Here is a 20647-nt window from a genome sequence, read left to right as displayed (position 1 = left end):
TTACAAAATTCATTTACTCTCCTCTCATCTCCTCGCTTTGGTATGAAAGAAACAATTTAATAGTCAACTTTTGACCACGTAAAAAGAAATGTAATCTACTTCTGAAACTGTTGTAATATGAAACACTACTTTTATTTTCTTCTTTTGAATTTTTTTATCTAGATTCGATATTTTACTAAATCAATAAATGCACAATATTTGACTCTATATACAAATTTATTATTTAAGCATTATTATGTTTATTGAACAAGTAACTATAAAATATTTGCTTTTATGTTAAATCTATCACCTAATTAAACATAATAAATTTGTATTCTTACAAAATTCGATCTTTTTTGAATTAACGTCCCGCAATTTGATATAAACACGATAATTTTTTATTTTTTTTACACGTGATTCAAAAATGATATAACTATACTATTCTAACTTCTAAGATACTTTTAAATTAACATATCATGATTTCTAATATGTGATTTTTCTTCATTTGACAATTGATATTCAGATTCAAAAAAGATATGTTAATTTTAAATTTCAAATTTCAAATTTCAAATTTCAAAACAAAAGAATAATTCTCTAATACTACTTCTCCTTGTGCCTTAAATATTTCTTTAGCTGCCTTTGTGGACAAGGGGAGTAGTTGTTTTTACATAAATCAAAGATTGCTTACTGTTTCCTCTTTTAATGCACCACTTCAGGCCACCTCTTCTCTCTCTCTCTATGTATTGTATGTATGTATGTAGTTCTTTCCCCACCCACCACTTCATTCTCATCTCATCCCTCAAATCCCCCTCTCTCTTCTGTTTCTTCTGTTAAGCAGTGAGTTCTGTTTGTATCCTTAACATATCTATTGATTGTTCTTTTTCTGTGTTCTGAATGCAAATAACTGTAATTTTAATTTCAACACTTATAGAAACAGCTCAAAATCTTTGATCATTTTTTCTAAAACTGTGTCTAATACTTCTTTTTTTGCATTTCAGGTTGTATCATAGATCTGTTGCTTCTTCTGGCTGCAGTTTCACTGGTACATTCTTTGGTTTTGATCTTTTTTTAATATTCCTATATATATATATATATATATATATATATATATATATATATATATATAGTTTTTTATAGATTAAGTTATTTGCTACAGTGAACCAATGCTGGGGTTTTATGTGTTGGTTAAAATTTTATTGGGCTTCTTTTTCTCTTTATTTTAAGCTTTTCAGTTCTTGTGTTATTTGTGGATTTGTTTTTTCTGAGATTGGGTTTTTTAACGGAGATTTTTCTTGAGAATTATAATGGGTTTCTGTTTTAAAGGTTCTACCTTTTTTTTTTGTTTTGTTGTTGGGTTTGCTGATGTTTGATTCCATATATAAATGGAGAATTTTCTTGAGTTTTAATGGGTTTCTGATTTAAAGGTCCATTCTTTTTGCTTTTTTGGATTGCTGGTGTTTGATTCTATGTATAAATGGAGATTTTCTTGAGAATTCTAATGGGTTTCTGCTTTAAAGGTCCAATCTTTTTATATTTTTTTTTTTTGGGTTTGCTGATGTTTGTCTATTTATAAATAGAATTTTTTCTTGAGTTTTAATGGGTTTCTCATTTAAAGGTCCATCCTTTTTATTTCTTTTTTGGGTTGCTTGATTCTATGTATAGAGTTCTTTCATTAGGCCCTCTTTTGTTTTCAAGGAATTAAGGAAGAAAGCTATTTTATTTGGTCTTTGATGCTTCTGCATACAGCTGATTTGAACATGGAATGTGTTAACCTGCTTATTGTTTTGATTAAAAAAGCTTTTTCTCATCTTGATGATATATTGAAGAGTTGAAAAGTTGGGATCTTTCGTCCATGCTCACTGGAGTTTAAGAATCCAAAATCAAGAATTCTTCATTTGTTCAATTTTATACCATACTCATTGGTATTTGATGACTGTGTATCTTATTGCAGATATATCTTCTCTTTTCTCTTTTTTTTCTTCTCATTTCTGTTCTTTCTTCTTCTCATGCCAACTGTTTATATGACCAAATTCTTCATTTGTTTTCTTTTCTCTCTTTTTTTGTCTTATTCCCACTACCTCGGTTGTCTATCAAGAACTACCTCTCTTCCTTCATAAGGTAGGGGTAAGGTCTGGATACGCATTACCCTCCCCAGGCCCCACGTGTGTGATTTCACTGGGTTTTTTGTTGTTGTTGTTGTTGTTGTTGTCCCACTACCTCGGTCCAATATTTCTAGTGCAATTTTCCTTTGTGGTTGTCTGGTTGATGATGTCTATTTTGTCTCTATTTAAATATGCCTGAGTGGTTTAAATAATAGTAGTTTTGTATGTAAGTAGAACAAGTATCAGGATATCTGTACATAATTGATGCTATTGCTCTTAAAGTATACCATAATTGAAGGATAATTTTCAAAAACATCAATGTTATTGGGAGGAAATCTACTCTTATGACCTTCATCTCATCGACAAGAATCAAGGACAAATAGAGGCTCTGGATTCTAGGTAGTAATAGTTGTTGCACATAAAGTGCAATGTTTTGTTGACATGGAGATGTCTTATCTGGCTTCTTTTGAGAAACCTTGTTTTTGTGATGAAAATGCCTTTGAGAACATGATACTCTAGAATTGAGTTGCTGATGCGAAAACATAAATTAGATGTAACTGTATCTGAATTCGGCTGTGAAGGCATGTTAATATGTTCATCAGCTAACATTTGGTAGCACGAAAAGTGGAAAAATCTTTGCTTCAGTGATATGCAGTAAACAACCTTTCTGTTCTTAAACCCTTAGATATAAAACTTTACTTCTCTTATCCCCCCCCCCCCCCCCACACACACACACCCACACCGCCACAAAAAATAAAAGGGAACAGTGACATTTTCCACCAATCTTTTCTGTTGGCAGTGAGGCTGCACGTTTTACATCATTATCATAACATGTTGATTATAATTCTATTCTACTGCTGTCTTATGTTACCTGCCTAAATTGGAGTAAGTATGATTTATTTTAAATTTTCCAGGTGTGCTAAGGACAAAGTGTGTGGATCTTCAGGCACTACAATACTATCTCAAATTCTCTTTGAGGTTGTAATTTGGTGTATAATATAGCCCTAATGCAGGGGCGACGGAGTGCCTTCGGTTCCCTGCAAGAATCTTTAGGTTTCAATCATGGTTCTACGTCTAGTGATGGTGGTGCAGATCAGCAGATATGCTGGAATAATGATCATGCACAAAATCACCTGACAGATTATATGGTATCTTCTAATGAGACCAATTTTCCATTTTTCGACCCTGTGAACCAAGAGAGACATAACGTAACCGGGTGGAGTTTAGGAGAATCCAGCTCCTCTATTACACCGAATTGTGCAAGTCGGAGAGAACAGAAAACAGATCATGGATGGTCATCCACGATGACCACTTATCCTGGACCTTCACATTTCTGTAACGAACAGCAATATGGGTCTTCTGACATTCTATCATTGAGTAATACTGAAGAAAATTTAAGCAGCCATCGAATAGATAACAGCACTTTATTTTCTCAAGGTTATAGTTCTAGCACCATTCCTCATGATATCAACAGAAATCCAGTATTTGAGGGGCACAGCGACAATAATGATGATGACGATGACTGTCAAGTGATGGAGTGTACTCCATACAACCCTGATAGACCAGGAAAAGAGCAAAAATCATCTGCTGCTAGTACTTCTGGAACTAATGGATATTTGATGGATAATAGTGATGGCAGGCCAGACAGTTCACTGGATGGTCGGCGCTTTTGTAAGAGAAAAGCACTTGAAGGATATCTAGCGCAATCTTCAGGGAGTGGTAGTTCTAATTATATTCCTCTTGCTGATAATGTCTTATGGGATTCTACACCTGCTCCTCCACATAGTATGAGTACAGGTGCAAATATCTCTGCTCCAACAGAAAGTAACAGAAGCATCAATATGTCAGAGCAGGTGATCCCAAGACTTGGGCTTACCATGGGAGGAGCTGTTACAGAAACTCCTCTTGATACACCGGCTTCAAGATCTCAGAGAAATTTCAGGGTGAGGATTAATGGCTCACCTCAGCAAGATTATCTTCCTAGTAACCCCTTTCCTGCTGTGGATGATGTTGGAAATGTTAGTCTGTCATCTGAACAGCAATTACCGGAGCTCCTTCCTAATATCTCTTTGGATTTGAGGTCTGTGTCTGCTACAGATAGTGGAAATACTCAAAGGCAGCCTGTTGTAATGCATGTTCCTTCTCTGCATCGACGTGCACAGGCTAGGTGGAATTCAGCATCAAGTTCAAGAACTGGCAGTTCATCAAGTTTTTCTGGTGAGAGAAATTCAGCAATATTTGAAGAGCCTAACTCAAGAAGTGTGTCAAGAAACATCTCACAACATCCTATATTCATACCTTCAACTGATGGGAGAAACTTGAACCAAAATCCTGCCAACTGGAGTGTAGCTGGAAGAAATATCTCTGTTGCTGGAAATGTCGCATCCACATCTCGCAACAGCTCCAGTTCAGGGGTCCACACATCCTCTCCTAGGGTTCTCCACAGATCTCCTCAATATCAACGGAGACTGCAAGAATTAGTCCGTAGATCTTTGTTGTCTTCAGATGGCGCTGAATCTGGAGGTCATAGTGGTAATAATCGTCCACTACGTTTGAGTTCTGCTGTCTCACAGGAGACGGCACTATCTGGAAACCATGAGCATCGTACATCGAGTTCAAGGTCAGCAATGATTTCGGAGCGACATCTTGATGGTGCTACCGGAGTCTCCTATCCCGGGAGGAATTTGGCTGCTGCACGTGAACGAAGGAGCAGGGTAGTCACTGAGGTATTTTCACTTAACTGGTCATGTCATAGTTATTGCCTCCTTGTCTCATTCAGCATGAATTGTTGGGTGCACAGGTGTTCCTGTCAGTCCAATTCCATTTCCTTTAGTGATCAAATTAAGGGCAGGGGTCCGCAATTGCGAGGGGTAAAACAGGCAGCCCACCCAACTTTGTTTTATACATGCATACCTGTCCCTAGGTTGGATTGACTGATCAAATTAGGGAAGATATAGATCTAATTTATGGGTCTCACATGTTTTACCAAATTTCGGATTAGCAGATCTTTGTTGTTAACTTGTTAAAGAACTAGAATGAGAAGGCCTTCGTTCCTTCTTTATGCAATGTAGTTTGCATTGTTGGATCCTTCTTTACCAGTTACTCACCAGCTAAATATCTTTTTATTGAACAGATTCGCAATGTGTTAGATCTTATGCGCAGGGGAGAGGGCCTAAGATTTGAGGTTAGATTCTTGCCATTACCTTATAAAAAATAATACAAAAAGATTTGAGTTTAGGTTGTTACCGTCACTTCAACTGAATGATGGGCTTTATACCTATTTCCCTTGCATAATGGAAGTTAGAGGCGTACCAAATGATGGGACATGAAGAGGTTTTGAATCAGTTCTCTTCTTGTCTTAGGGAGGAGTTAAACTGATAGAATTAGCTATCAGACCATCTCTTCCCAAATTTAAATGATTCCTTCCTCATATTCCAGGATGTTATGATGCTTGATCAGTCAGTCTTCTTTGGGATGCCGGATATTCATGATCACCATAGGGATATGCGGCTTGATGTTGATAATATGACATATGAGGTTAGTGTGCTAAACAGAATTACATTACATTCTATTGCGAAGACGATGTGCTAAACTGTGCCTGTGTGATGTGTTTCCAGGAGTTACTGGCACTTGGGGAGCGCATTGGGGATGTTTGCACTGGGCTAACTGAAGAAACTATTTTGAGTCGTTTGAAGCAGCGAAATTATATTTGCATAAAAACAGAAGAACCCGAGGATACAGAACCATGCTGCATATGTCGGGTACTCAATTAATTTGATGTTCTCTACTATTATTGCATGCCTACTTAAAGTTCATACAACTAGTGGAGTTTTTAACTGGTTTTCATTCATTTGCAGGAAGAATATAATGATGGAGATGATGTTGGAACACTGAATTGCGGCCACGACTTTCACGCTGGCTGCATTAAGCAATGGCTCATGCAGAAGAATTTATGCCCGATTTGCAAAACAACAGGGCTGACTACGTGAGGAACCATATTCTCATGTCTAAAGAAAATGGATCGCGCTACTGAAGGTTGACGCCACTAAGTGTGCCCTCTTCTCTTCCATGCCTTAATTTGAGTAAGATCCTGTATTTTTTTCTCGTTAATTTTATTACATCTCCATTGGGGAGTTTATTCAACAAGTCAATTTAGCGCTAGCAGGATTAGACATTCATTTAGGGAAGAATTATCTGGAAATTTACATTTCCTTTTCCAATTAATTGAAACCCTTGAACATTCATTACTTTGCTGTTCTTTTATACAATACAAAATGCATACCTTTGATCGTTTTACCAGTTTAGAGGATTCATATTATAGCGTTTCCAGCTAATTTCGGATTGAGAATTGAATCTTGTACCCTTTATAATGCTGGGTGGCAAAAGCACCATTCACTTTCAAAACTGTAATCGATTGAAGTCTTTCACACAATATATATGAATTTGATTCTCACTATCTTTCTCCTTGGATTAATCAACTATGTCGACTGTGCAAGCCCTTATGGGATCGTATGGTTGGCGAACAAGTTATCTCGAGATTATAGTGACATGATTATTAGAGGCGGATCCAAGATTTGCATTTTTTAGGTTCAAATTCGAAATACCACATCGTATCTAATTTACTGGGTTCAAACTCTATATCTTACACTTATTTAGTTGGATTTTTAACACCTATATAGAGCTTAAGCCGAAGCTACTAGGTTCAGATGAATTGTAGCTTCTTCATTGGCTCCGTCCCTGATGATTATAATATTGTGGTAAATAATAACGAATTATTTAATGGAAATATTTATTGGTAAATGTTTAGTTCATTAAACTAAAAATTGGATATATAAGATATATTATAAAATATGTCTTGATTTTGAACTTATAAAGTGCACAAAAATTTATTTTCAAGTTTAAGCTTTTCTTTATTAAAAAGCTTTGGAGAATGATAAATGTGTCATTTTGTGGGGGAAGTGCACGATTAGCTACTAATAACACATGTATTTTCTTTTAAGTCACTGTTTAAAATGTCTTTAGTCTTTAGCCACTGCTTTAATAAACTTTAACTGCCCGGAGGAAAATACCTTTCTGCTCATGTCCTTAACTTTTGAACTTAATTTCAGGACTATATGTCCTTAACTTTTGAACTTGGAACTCTAAGTTCAGGACTTCAGGACTACATGTCCTTAACTTTTGAACTTGTAACTGTAAGTTCAAGACCAAATGTCCTCAACTTTTGAGCTTGTTAGTCTAAGTTCAGGACCTATTGTCCTTAACTTTTGGGCTTCTTAGGCTAAGTTCATGACCTATTGTCCTTAACTTTTGAGCTTGTTAGTCTAAGTTCAGAACTTCAGGACCGTCCTTAACTTTTGAACCTATATATTGTCCTTAACTTTTGAGCTTGTTAGTCTAAGTTCAGGACTTCAGGACCTATTGTCCTTAACTTTTGAACTTGTAACTGTAAGTTCAGGACCTATTGTCCTTAACTTTTGAGCCTGTTAGTCTAAGTTTAGGACTAAATGTTCTTAACTTTTGAACTTGGAACTCGAAGTTCAGGACCAAGTGTCCTTAACTTTTGAACTTGTAACTATAAGTTCAGGACCAAGTGTTCAAAATAAATCAAAATAAGTCTAGTTTCATATCCGTCAGTGCTCATCCAGTTAGTCAATTGAAACTTACGAAAATATGATTTAATTATCAATATCGTCTTACTTGAATTTATGATATGTAGATATTAAAGCAAATTTAATATATAATATGGACTTTTTATGTGGCAAATCTAAAATATGTTTACTGTCGAATTAAGGTAAGCATTTACCTCATCTTTTTTGTCCAATCTCTATTTTGGGAAGCTTGTCATGCATTATGGAATTTTAGTGAAAGTATAAGAAATAATTGCTTAGATAGTTAAAAGAGCCGAAGTGCATCAATGGAACTAATTCATGGCAGACGCATACACGACACGAGCCAAACCCATTGAAGATGAAGAAGAGTCTGCCATTTGTTCTTCTCCCTAACACATGAAAGAGATAGAAGGGTAACAGAATCCTTTCATATTAATTTTAATAGACTAGTGGCTGTTATTGCTAAGCATTAAAAATGCTGGATAAAAAGTAAATACCACTTTAAAAAGTGGCTATCCCACATGATTTACACTCATTTTGTTGGTTTATCCCAGAATTGGTAATCCGCGAATTATTATCTTCCATGTAGAGGGTGGTATAAAAATAATACCACAATTATCGTATAAAAATCCCATAATAATTAATCCCGCAATCAAAAGTTGTACCAAATATTTGATACTTCTTCCGTTCACTTTTATTTGTCCACTATACTAAAAATATATTTTTACTTGTTTATTTTAGCAAATCAAAAAAAGATAATTTTTTTCTTCATGTTTTACCCTTTGCTCATTCCCCAAATTATTTCCTGAGGCCTTTTGAAATGTTACCATTATTATGGGTAAAATTGTAAAATACATACTTTATTTTTTTTTCTTAGAGGGAGTGTTGATAGAAACTAGGAGTCCACCAAACAATATAGAGAACTCGGTTCTCTATCTGTTCCCAGAGTAAATAAGCGACAAGTAAAACCAAACAGTATAGAGAACCATGTTCTCTATCTGTTCCCATTGTAAATATGCAGCAAATAAAGAACATTTAAGTGAAAAACTCCTTGCCCAAGGGATTAAAAATTCCGACCTATCCTAGTAGGATTTTAACTCCATGGAACTGAGCAAACTTTAGATTACAACCTATTGCAATCTAGGAATTAAACTCTTAAATCTCTCACCCCTTATAATAGCTCTATTGAGCCCTTTAGACAACGTCATTGCACGACTGTAATAGTATATCGCGAACATCTTAATAACACTAAAATAAAATAAAATATGTCCAAATTAAAGGCCTCGATCGGGACAAAAACCACTCTTTCATACTCAACTTTGTGATACAATAAGTAAAAGAAGCTAAATCAACACTAGAAATTAAAGGAGCAGTAGCAATGTCTCTAATTTCTGAAATCCTGAAAGGATTTGATAAACCCTCCAACTCGTCAGCATAATCCATCATTATATCTTCCTCTTTGTCATGTACACAACGAACTACTGGTTCCAATCCCTGTCAACACAATGTAACACAAGGTCACTATATGCACCAAAGAAATATTCCCTCTATTCCAGTTTATGTGAACCTATTTTCTTTTTGGTTCGTTCCAAAAAGAATGACTCATTTCTAAATTTGGAAACAATTTAGCTTAAACTTACTATTCTACCATTAATGAGAAGCTTTGAGTTAATTACTCAAATGGTCACTCAACTATCCCAAATTATCTCCTAAAATCACTTTTCTTTCGTTTGAATCAACAAAGTCACTGAACTATGCTATTGCACTCAGAAGGTCACTCAACTAAATTTTCCAAATTTTAGATTGCCAAATACCTATTTTACCCTCTAAATTATAAACATTTATCTTCTTTCTATTTTTTTAAACTTTTTAATATTATGAGTTTTCCCTTTTTAATTTATATTATGGACTTACCTATAGAATAAATAAATATTATTTATAAATTAAAAAAATAAAAAGTATTTAAGCATATATAATGCTGGAATAATAAAATAATAAGCATATTAAAAAAATTAATTAGAATAATTTTTTAGTAATAATAATTTTAGTATTAACAACAAAAATTCAAAAATTTATTTATACAATTCAGAATGAAAGAAAATAAAGGTTGTAAAATATATATTCCATGCACGTAATATAAAAATAATTATTTAAATAAAGGTATTTTTATAATATACATTTTATATTCATGTAAAATTCATGAAAATTATGCTCAATTATATTAAATTCCACCATTGTTAGGTGCGAATTGAGCTTGGTTGATATATCGAAGGAAGGAGTTTTAGAGAGAAATTTTCTGGAAGCTTTATTCAATTAGCAATTATAAATGAAAATGCAATTCTCTGATACTAATGGAAGTTGCAAATAAGGAAGAGATCAAGACAAACTTTCTAATTGTAAAAGATTAATCTCATTAAGACTAGCTAGGAGACAGATGTAATAGATAAAAAAAAGTAAACTGTAAATCCAGTCGACTATTTATGTAACGACTATAAAAAAATTCAGAAGTTTCTCTTCTCCTCATACTAGGAAGATATCCCCTAGATATTCTAATATTTGCGTATTTTTCATCCATAACATAATATTCACGGGTTCGAGCCGTGAAAATAGTCTCTTGTAGAAATACAGGGTAAGACTGAGTACAATAGATTCTTGTGATCTGATTCTTTCCTGAACCCCGCCCATAGTAGAGCTTAATGCACCAAACTGCCCTTTTAAGACAATAAACCAAATAGGTTAGTTAACGCATAAATTATCGTCAAGTGTTATTTTAAGTTGTTCTGTTTTCGTTCTACTCAATGTTCTTATTTGCTTCTCGGATTTTCAAAATTTGTTTTTCAAAACATTCTTATATAGAAAAAAATCTCATATTTATGAATAATATCATCATCATTAATGCTCTCCGTGCCATCTGATCTGATTCATCATATCTTAGAAGAGATGTTATCATTCTCAAATACTGAACTTAAGTCCTCTAGTAGTAACCTAGCAATATTAGTGCTCAGAGATTTTTCCATCACTTTATTTTTCTTTCTTTCCTTTCCCTTCTTTATCCCTTCTGCACTTATTGCCATTTTCTTTTAGATTTTTCTTTTCTTTCGCTTTTCCTTTCGTTTTTCGTTCCCCTTTATTTTCTTATTGTATTTTCTAATTTACCTTAGTCGAAATTTAAAAAAAAAATTATTAGCTTAAAAGGGAATAAAGTATTATAAAATAAAGATTGTAAAGTAAATAAATCGAAAATAAGTATAGGGCTAGAGATTGATATTATTCAACTTCAAACTGATGTACATAATGAACTGAAAACTCCTCTATTTATAGAAGAAAGGAAGCAGCTGCGAGGCTTTTCAGGAAGCAACTGCAAGGCTTTTCAGGAAGCAGTTGCGAGGCTTTTCTTGAGCTGCTTGAAAGCTGTCTGCATGAGCTACTTGCAACCTGTCTGTTTAATAAGAAGCTGCTGCAAATTATTTCATTGAGTTGCTTGCAACGTGCCTACATCAGCTGCTTGTAGATAAACTTCAATGGAGTACTAAATGGATAATGTTCTTCCGCAAGATTATCTATAGCGGAGTACTAAATGAACATCCACAATATAATTATTTTCATAACACTCCCCCTTGGATGTTCATTAAAAGATATTCTGCCTCGTTACTTACTAGAAAAAATCCAGTGGAAAAAATTCTAGTGAAGGAAAAAGAGTACACATATTTAGTAATACGCATTTCTAGCTGCCTCATTAAAAACTTTACAAGAAAAATCCCATGGGAAAAATCTTAGTAAGAAAAAAAGAGTACAATGCATATTTTTCTCCCCTAATGAAAATCTTGTTTCAAATATTTGAATCTCTGCATTCCAATCTTGTATACCATCTTCTCAAAAATTGAAGTTGGCAAAAATTTAGTGAACAAATTTTCTAGATTGTCACTTGAACGGATTTGTTGCACATCGATGTCATCATTTTTCTGAACATCATGTGTGTAGAATAATTTTGGTGAAATGTGCTTCGTTCTATCTCCTTTTATAAATCTTTCCTTTAATCGGGCTATGCATGCAGCATTGTCTTTGTATAAAATTATGGATCTTTTATCACATTCCAAATCACATTTTTCTTGAATAAACTGAATCGTTGATCTCAACCAAACGCATTCCCTACTTGCTTCATGAATAGTTATTATCTCAGCATGATTTGAAGAAGTAGCAACGATAGATTGCTTTGTGGAACGCCATGATATGGCAGTACCTCCACATGTAAATACGTACCCGATTTGAGATCGAGCTTTATGAGGATCAGATAAATAACCTGCATCTGCATAACCAACAAGATCTGCACTACCTTTGTTAGCATAAGACAAACCCATACCAAGAGTTCCCTTTAAATATCGCAAAATATGCTTAATCTCATTCCAATGTCTCTGTGTAGGAGAAGAGTTATATCCTGGTAGTAAAAAAAATGCTATGTCAGGCCTTGTAGCATTAACAAGATACATAGGTGCACCAATTGCACTGAGATAGGGTGTTTCAGGACAAGGAAGTCCTTCATCCTCTTCTGGAGGTCGGAATGGGTCTTTATTCACTTCAAGTGATAGAACAATTATTGATACTTAATGGGTGTGCTTTTTCCATGTAAAAGCATTTAAAGACCCTTTCTGTATAGGCAGATTGATGGATAAAGATCCTGTCTGCTAAATATTCAATTTGCAGATCAAGACAAAGTTTTATTTTTCCAAGATCTCATATTCCTCCTTAAGATATTCAATTGCATTTTGGAGCTCTTCTGGAGTTCCAACAAGATTTATGCCATCAACATAAACAACAAGTATAATAAATTCTGATGTCATTTTTTATATAAAAATACATAGACAAATAATATCATTTATGTAACCCTCTTTCAGCATATATTCACTAAGGCGATTATACCACATGCGCTCAGACTATTTTAATCGTACAAAGACCTTTGTAATCTAATCGAGTACAATTTCTCGAGACTTTGAACTACATGCTTCATGCATTTTACATCCTTCAAGGATCTTCATATAGATTTAATCAAATGAGTCATATAGGTTATGACTTGCATTTAAATGGCATGACATCTTCATGTGTCAGGACTTTAGGTCCGCTTCTCATAATCTTTTACAATATTGTGCATTATATTGTATCAAATATATTGTCGACGATCATTTCGTATCGGTTCGCAAGAGACATAACTTGTTGAGATCTCATTACTTTCTTTATTTTCAGGTACCTAAACTTCTTCTGGAGTTTCATGAAATGTTATGTCGTGGTTTCTTCTAGAGCTTATTTCCTCCTTATTATGATCATTTTAATCTTTTTCTCCTATCCTTTTCAAGGATTGTTATCTTTGAAACCGATTGGTCTACCACGCTTCATGCGTACAGTAAACTATATCCTTCAGGGACTTTAATTTTAATAGGAGCATTTGCAGCTTAAATATGATATTTTATTTTGGATCAACAAATGCTTCTAGCATTTGACTTGAATTATTTTCTGAATGAGGATCATACTAATGATAATTCGATTCATATAACATATTTTTCAGTTTCTTATTACATCCCCCTAATGTTAGAAAAACTAACATATATCACAAATCTTCTTTGGGAACCTATATTTGTGCTTTGTGGCAGAGAAATTAATCATATACCATGCATCAAAGTTATTAGATAGTAAAAATATTTGATTTCTGATCCAGAACCAATTGTAAGGGGAGGACTTATCATATCTTGTTGGTATGATGCATACAAATGTTGTTGTATGCAATTTAGAAAATCTTACACCAACACATAAAGCTTTGTTCTCATAAACAATAATTTAGCCATTAGTAGAAGGTATTCAATGCTAAACCAGCTTGGATATAAACCAACATTATCAAGATGAACTGTCGTGATTTCATAATCTGAAAGTTATGCTCTTAATTGAGAAAAGCAATTTCAAATGTCAAACTGTCGGTTGACAATAAACACACATTAACCATTTCATATATGCATCTATAAGTGGTTCACATGATAGGTGAATTGGTCTATATTCACCTTTTATATATTCCAGAATTCAGGGATCTTAGTCCCAATTTTAGCTGGTATAATCAATTTATTATGAGAACAAGCAACACAAGAGAATTCTTGAAGAATCTTCTAGTTCTTCAGTATGCTTATCTGAATTCTCAAATAGCTCATCTAAAAATGGCTAATGAAAACTTCAAGTTTATCATGGCATGTGCTATCTCTTAGCAAACTTCCGGTTTACTATGGCATAAATTTTTGCATTAGTAAACTTGTAGTTTACTGTGATACATGATATAGTACAAATTGAAGAATAAGGCATGTAACTTCTCATATACATATTATTTTACCCCTATGATTGTGGAAGCAATAACTTTATTACAAAGCAACAAACCTTAACTAACTCTTATCAAGAATCAAACCAAACAATGATTAAAATCAATCCTATAAAGGCACTTCTTGAAAGTAGTGTAAGATTACAAATGAAGAACAAAATGACAAAGACTCAACAAACCTAAGGACTTAAGATATCTTCAATCTCTGGTCCTTGAGATTGTAGAAGCTTTATTCTTAAGAGAGGTAGTGGCTAGCACTTGAAATCCCTTGCCTTGTATTGATAATATATGTGTGAGGTCATCAAAGATAATGCAAGGGAGTGTCCAGTACACTGCATGCTTCAACAGTGTTGTTGTACTGTTGCCAGTACAATGCAACAACTTTAACACCTGTAGAGTTGACTTGTACTGCGATCGGAGGAGCTGAGCTGATCCCTATCTGTTCCCTCTACTTTTCCCTTATCTGATTTCATTGAGAATTGAACTATGCATCTAACTAGTTGCGCTGAACGCTAAGAAGCCAATTGTATCAGGTTCCCTATTTGGTTCTCTCATGAAGTTATCAAATCATCAAAACAAGGATGCATAAATTATCAATTTCTCCCTTTTTGATGATGACAAACTTAGAATTGATATTCTCATATGAGAACCAGATCTCCATATTGTTCCCCTTACGAATCAGCCATATTCCCCCTAAGAACTTGTTTACTCCCTTAAATTTTCAGTACGACGGCCAAGGGAACTGATCACATCTGGTCCATATCTGGTTCCTCGAAAACGTTTGGCAAATCATCAAAACACAAAATAGCATAACTTATCGATTTTTATCCTTTTTGACGATGACAAACCCAAAATTGATTTCCCCCCTAAGAACCAGATTCCTTACATGTACTGATCACATCTAGTCTCTAGCTGGTTCTTCGAGAACGTTTGGAAAATATCAAACTATGACATAGCATAACTTAATTTCTCCCTTTTGATGATGACAAACCCAAAATTGATATTCCCCCTGAGAACCAGATTCCTTACATATTTCCCCTACGGATTAGATCAACATGTTAACATCAATGTATCCTTTGCGAAGCAGACTTATCTTTCATGCACAATACAACATATCAATTCAATTATGTTCCTCCCCCTTGTTGATACCTATGTAACTTCCTCCTTTTGGCATCATTGAAAAGAATAACAAAAGAAGCACAACCAAAAAGAAGTTCAGCAATATTAACTCATGCCACTTGGGCAACACAACGTAACAATAACAAGAACAACAAGTGAATGTCATTGCACAAAATAGATTGATTGCCCATAGTAGAGTAATTATAATAAAAAGACAACAAGTTTAATCAATAGAGAATATGGCAATTTAAACAACCAAAGTACCAACGACATCAAACACAGGGATCAAAAGAAGATAGGAATTTGGAAAGGGTGAAAAACATGGATCACTTGACAGGAAGAAAATTAAGGGGCTAAGGTCTTGATGAGCTTGACCGTTAGTTCATTCGCAGTCCTCTGATCAGTGATCATATGCTCTGTCGGGTCCTCCACATGTTTCCTCAATCTTTCATTCTCAGCCTTCAACTGAGCATTCTCTTCTACCAAGGGACCACATAGACCTGGTTCTCTATATCTCTGAGCGAGCTTAACCATCATTTGGAACGCCAAGAATCTTCCCAAGCTTCTCCTCATCAAGAACAAACTCAGTCACATTCACATGCAGCATATCCGTAATAGACAAATTTACATAGAAGTTTTTTACTTCTTCTTCATAAACTTTGGAACTTTGAGGAACAAAAAAGGTGATTCCATTTTTGGAACTTAATAATGTCAAGAAGTTCCTTCATTTTCAGCAATATCAGAGTAAAAAACTCTGCCCAACTACAGTTTTTTAGACTTTAGAGTCTCATTCCTGTCCAACTCTGATAACTCAACCCTTTGCATCTTTAATGAACTAGGCACTCACTCACACTACCCTTTCTTTTCCTGATGGCCGAGTCTCCCTATTCTCCTTCTCAATCTATTCACCCTTATAATCTGTTACATTTTTCTCAGTCGACTTTCTTTACTCCATTTGGCTTTTCTTTGAATTCTTCCTCACAAGTGGAGAATTTTTACTTCATTCTCCTCATCCTCTACATTCACCACATCAGCAGGTGATGCCACTTCATTATTAATCAACCTATTTTTCACCAATCCTTTTTACTGGATCAGAGATTTGTTTAAACACAGCAAAAAAATCATCATCAGAATCAATATCTTGAGAAGGACCAGGTCCTTCATTTAGTTCCTCCTTTTTAGCACATTCACCAATTCCCTTGAGTTCCCTTACCACTTCTTCCACTCTTCAAGGCTTCTACAAATCCAATAACGTTTTTAACCTAACTCGCTAGAATATTAAATCTACCCTATCCCCTTTCAGTAAGAGATCCATCAAAATCTATCGAAGACTTCGTGGGGGTTTGATTCAGATGGAGTTGGGATTTTGGAAGGTGACAGAGTTGTGTTCAAAATAGGGTGGAAAGAATTGATTATGATTGGGTGTGAGAAAAAGAAATAGCTTTTTTAGGCAACGAGTCGGTTCAGAAGAGGTGTAACATGTTGGACTTCAAAAATTAGGATAGATGCGAGAATAAATGAATGACATGACACTCAAGAAGTTTAAAAAGCATATAATTATTGAAGAGACTACTAACCTGAGCCACAGGAACCAGGTTCCATGATAATTTTTGAAAATGTGAGCAACAACTTCTAGAAGTGCAATGTCACTTTTACTTGTTTTATCCTGAAACTGCCATGTGTGTATACCTGTAACAGAATAGATTTGACTTAGATGTCACCAAAAATACTTTTTAGCATTGTACCTTTCCTTCTTAACATAACCAATCATCAAGGGACCAGGTCCTTAGTTGAGTTTGATCAATCCCAACTCCAGATGATTTCTTTCAAAGTGTTCCCTACTCAACACCTCTGTGAAGATATCTGCTACTCTGTACGTGTCGAGCCTAACCTCGACGAAGTAGTGATGATGCTACGGCAGGACACTTACATTAGCCTGTACGCAATAATATTAATAATAATAATAATAATAGGAAAAAAGATAGGAATAGAAGTACTATAGGTAACTCATATCAACGAAACTCAAATTAACCAACAAAGAGTCCCGAATAACCAGTCATATAACTCATCTCAACAACCGAGGCCAATTCGACAGTCACATACAAATATTACTTTTATATATGTTGCAGCGTGTAACCCAATCCAACAATATAAACTTTAAACAAATCTGTTGCGGCGCGCAACCCGACCTCTCCATATAATCATCTGTCAATATCATAATCCATCCTTATTATGCCTTTTCAATTTTTGTTGCGGTGTGCAACCCGCTCCCCAAACAATGTAAATTAACAATAGCAACTCAATAACTAAGATTTACAAAAAATCATACATCAAGAGAACAAATGTACGAGCAATAGAGAATAACATGATAATCAAGGAGGCTCGAACTACTTGGATATCTCAACTTTATCAACTCAACGCTATCTACTGTTAACAATACATACAAGTGAAACTACTACAATGAAGGCAACAATTAATACAAAACTATAAGGCAGCAAGGCATAAGACAATTTAGATATATGAGGGAAACAAATCGAGACAAGTAGAAAATAAGTACGGAATCAGGGAAGGGATGGACAATTTAAGACAAGAAATGCTAAATGGCAAGTAGCAATTATGGCATGGAAGTCAAATAAGCATGTAGCAATTGAGGCATAAAAATAAGACTTAATATTAAGCAATGAAGATGGGGAAAACAAGTAATGTAACCGCTAAGTCATGAAATACGGGAAAGCATGGAAATAAGTAATTGACGACGTATGTACACTTGCCACCTTGCATATATGGCGCTACACATGTAATTCACATAGCACATAGCTCAGGAGTTCCTAATTTCCTCTAATCAAGGTTAGACCCAACACGTACCTTACTCCGTAATCAACTCAAGATTTATTAGTTTGTATGGGTCCACCAAACTGCATAGTACCAGATCCTCTACAAGATTCTGCTGAGAATGCTAATATAACAGTATGTAAATGAGGCAGAGGATTTTTACGTGGAAAAATTCCACACAAGGGGATCAAAAAACCACGACCTACACCTGTAGGCTTTTAACTTCACTAACTTGTAATCTGCCTATTACAAGCCACTTTACAATAATTCCTATTGCAAAGGATTTACTCAACTAACTTGTGGTACTCTTACCACAAGCTACTTTGTGACTTCCTAGTAACAAAGACTTTTTCTAACTTGTAATGCTCTCACCACAAGCCACTTTGTAACTCTACAATTATAAAGACTTTTCCTTATGACTAAATCCAGTCACAACATAAACTCAAGGAGTTTACGGATTTTCAAGAGGATTCCTAATCAAACGCTTCTAGGTAAGAAGTTTAGGAGATACAATAAGTACAATAACAAAGTTACAACTCAACTAGGATAACAATAGGCTATCTTTTAGGAACTGGTCTGTAGTTGTGTTCAACCTTGTTCTTCAAGCCTGTGAGGATTAATTTCTCTGTTTTTGCAAGAGGCTTGAATGAGAAACAGAAGCCTTCTAGTGATGTTTTGTATAAAGCTCATTGTGGGTACATCTTGATTACATCACTTGAAATGATGTGAGTACTTTGTTTGGTTAGAGAATGAGTGGGAGGACAGTGCAGTGCGACAGAAACAGTGTCGTCAGTCACTTCATTTTCAGCTATGTCCAATTGACTCTATACTACTATAAGGAAACCACAAGAGCATCAGGTCCTTGTGTGGGTTCCTAGCTTCTGAAGCTGTAGCAGTTCACCTTTAGCTGGAATCCGTTAAAGCTTGTAGCAGTCCAAGTAGGTCAGGTTCCCTATCTAGTTCTTAACAGTAAATTTGTTAGATCATCAAAACATAAGGCAAGAGTATTTAACATCTATCAATTTCTCCCTTTTTGATGATGACAAACTTAACATTTATAAACTGGAATTAGGGCAGTACCAGTTTTAAAGTATCAGGGAACACAGAGAGTTCCCACTGAGACTATGCCTTATTGTAACAATAGTTTACATGATCAGAGTAGTAAGAACCAGTTCCCCCATGTGTGTTTCCCCTGATTATTATTTTTCTTCCCCCTTTTGGCATTATTAAAAAGAATAACAACACAAAGAAGTCCAGCGAAACTAACTCATGCCACATATGTGCACACAATCATGATAGAGAATAAAACACAGAGAGTACTGACATAATAAAACGAGGATTGATATTAATAATGATTTAATATGCCTCTACCTTTGAAAAAGGCGAGAGGCAACATTTGGGCTTGCTAACGAGAGCAGTAGTGTTTCATCCCAACTATCAAAAAAAGAAAACAAAAAAAACATCTGCCAAACCATCAACAAAGAAACAAAAACATAAGAAACATATCCAGAAAACCGGTCACTGAAGGGGTACTTAGAGGGCACTAGGAGTAAAAGGTTTGGTAGCTGCAGCAAGTGTCTGGAGAACGAGGTCTATTCGGGCGTTTGCCGACTTTTGCTCGTTGAGCAGTTCCGCCTTCAGGTTCTCAACTTGCGCCCTGAGATCAGCATTCTCCTGTGTCAAACGAGCCACTTTATCATTCGACATGGGAAACCCTCGGGCTTGTTGACCTTCCAAGATAGCATTCCTGGCCTTCAACCGACGAATTTCCTCAGTTGCACTGTTGTGGGCATTGATAACCTGAGAAATGGTTGATGTACTTGCTACCCCCCCCCCCAAATACTTTTCCACGCACTCGCACTCTTCCAAAGTTGTCTATGAGAAGGTCTGCTTTTGAGTCCCCACTTTACCTATTCCCAGTGTAACTTTAAAGAATTTGGACACTGGAGTAAGCAGGAATCCATAGGGAAGGCCATGATTACCGTCCTTGAAGGTGACAACCTTTTGCATGTGTTCGATCATAATAGCAAGCAAACTCATATGATTGAAACCGTCCAGTTGCTCCATTAGGAATAGGTCAGACTTAGAAGTCACTGACCTCCTTTCAGCTCGAGGCAACATGACTTTATTAACCAATTCAAACAACAACTAGTAAACATGGAGTAGTACTTTCTTATGGATCTGGTCCCCTTTCTGATTAGCATTGTCTTTCACCACTACATTTCTGAAGTTATACTAACAAACATCTCGTACACTCGATACCTCAACTGTAGAAACTTTTAAAATCTCTCCAAACAATTTTACATCAAAGACTATGTCCACCCTATTGACCAAAGCACAGACATGGTCAGTATCAACTGGAAAAAGGCTAGCGAAGAAACTTTGTAGCTCCTCATCATACACCTTAGGTGCATCCATGTGAAATAGATGCACCCAACGTTTAAACTCGACCATTTCTAAAATTTGGCGCATTCCAGCCATCTCAGAGATTGTTGGGTCAAACGTACGACCCAACAGAACATTTTGATGCCTCAGACGCTCAGAGCCAAGACTAACTTCACTTCTCACTTCCTTCACTGAACTAGGTTCGTCAAAAGATTCCGACTTGCATTTCCCAAACTTCTCTCCACTGACTTTGCCTTTTCCCTTGGACTTAA

General features: G+C 35.3%; 1 protein-coding gene across 3 annotated transcripts; it reads left to right on the top strand.

Annotated features, from left to right (window-relative positions):
• Positions 1-590: 590 nt before the first annotated feature.
• LOC107815888 (putative E3 ubiquitin-protein ligase RHG1A) lies at positions 591-6365 on the top strand. 3 transcript variants are annotated; one of them, XM_075240524.1, is made up of 7 exons: positions 591-732; positions 978-1021; positions 2996-4807; positions 5215-5265; positions 5520-5618; positions 5699-5842; positions 5939-6365. In XM_075240524.1, exons 3-7 carry the CDS (start codon positions 3089-3091, stop codon positions 6068-6070), a joined length of 2145 nt encoding a protein of 714 aa, XP_075096625.1. In that variant the 5' UTR covers positions 591-732; positions 978-1021; positions 2996-3088; the 3' UTR covers positions 6071-6365. The 3 variants fall into 3 exon arrangements, with proteins under 3 accessions (XP_075096625.1, XP_075096626.1, XP_075096624.1); XM_075240525.1 differs by having other exon boundaries at positions 627-728; XM_075240523.1 differs by having other exon boundaries at positions 627-816.
• Positions 6366-20647: the final 14282 nt, after the last annotated feature.

The sequence above is a fragment of the Nicotiana tabacum genome, chromosome 20 (assembly GCF_000715075.1).
Source record: "Nicotiana tabacum cultivar K326 chromosome 20, ASM71507v2, whole genome shotgun sequence".
Lineage (NCBI taxonomy): Eukaryota > Viridiplantae > Streptophyta > Magnoliopsida > Solanales > Solanaceae > Nicotiana > Nicotiana tabacum.
Note: the sequence above shows the minus strand (reverse complement) of the source record. Positions and strands in the feature narration are given on the sequence as shown.

What these genes read in the sequence shown, in the direction of transcription:
- LOC107815888 (XM_075240524.1), top strand. Translation starts at nt 3,089, where the DNA reads ATGCAGGGGCGACGGAGTGCCTTCGGTTCCCTGCAAGAATCTTTAGGT. An exon ending in GGAGCAGGGTAGTCACTGAG is followed by an intron (nt 4,808 to 5,214) that starts GTATTTTCACTT and finishes TTTATTGAACAG; the next exon opens with ATTCGCAATGTGTTAGATCT. An exon ending in AACCATGCTGCATATGTCGG is followed by an intron (nt 5,843 to 5,938) that starts GTACTCAATTAA and finishes ATTCATTTGCAG; the next exon opens with GAAGAATATAATGATGGAGA.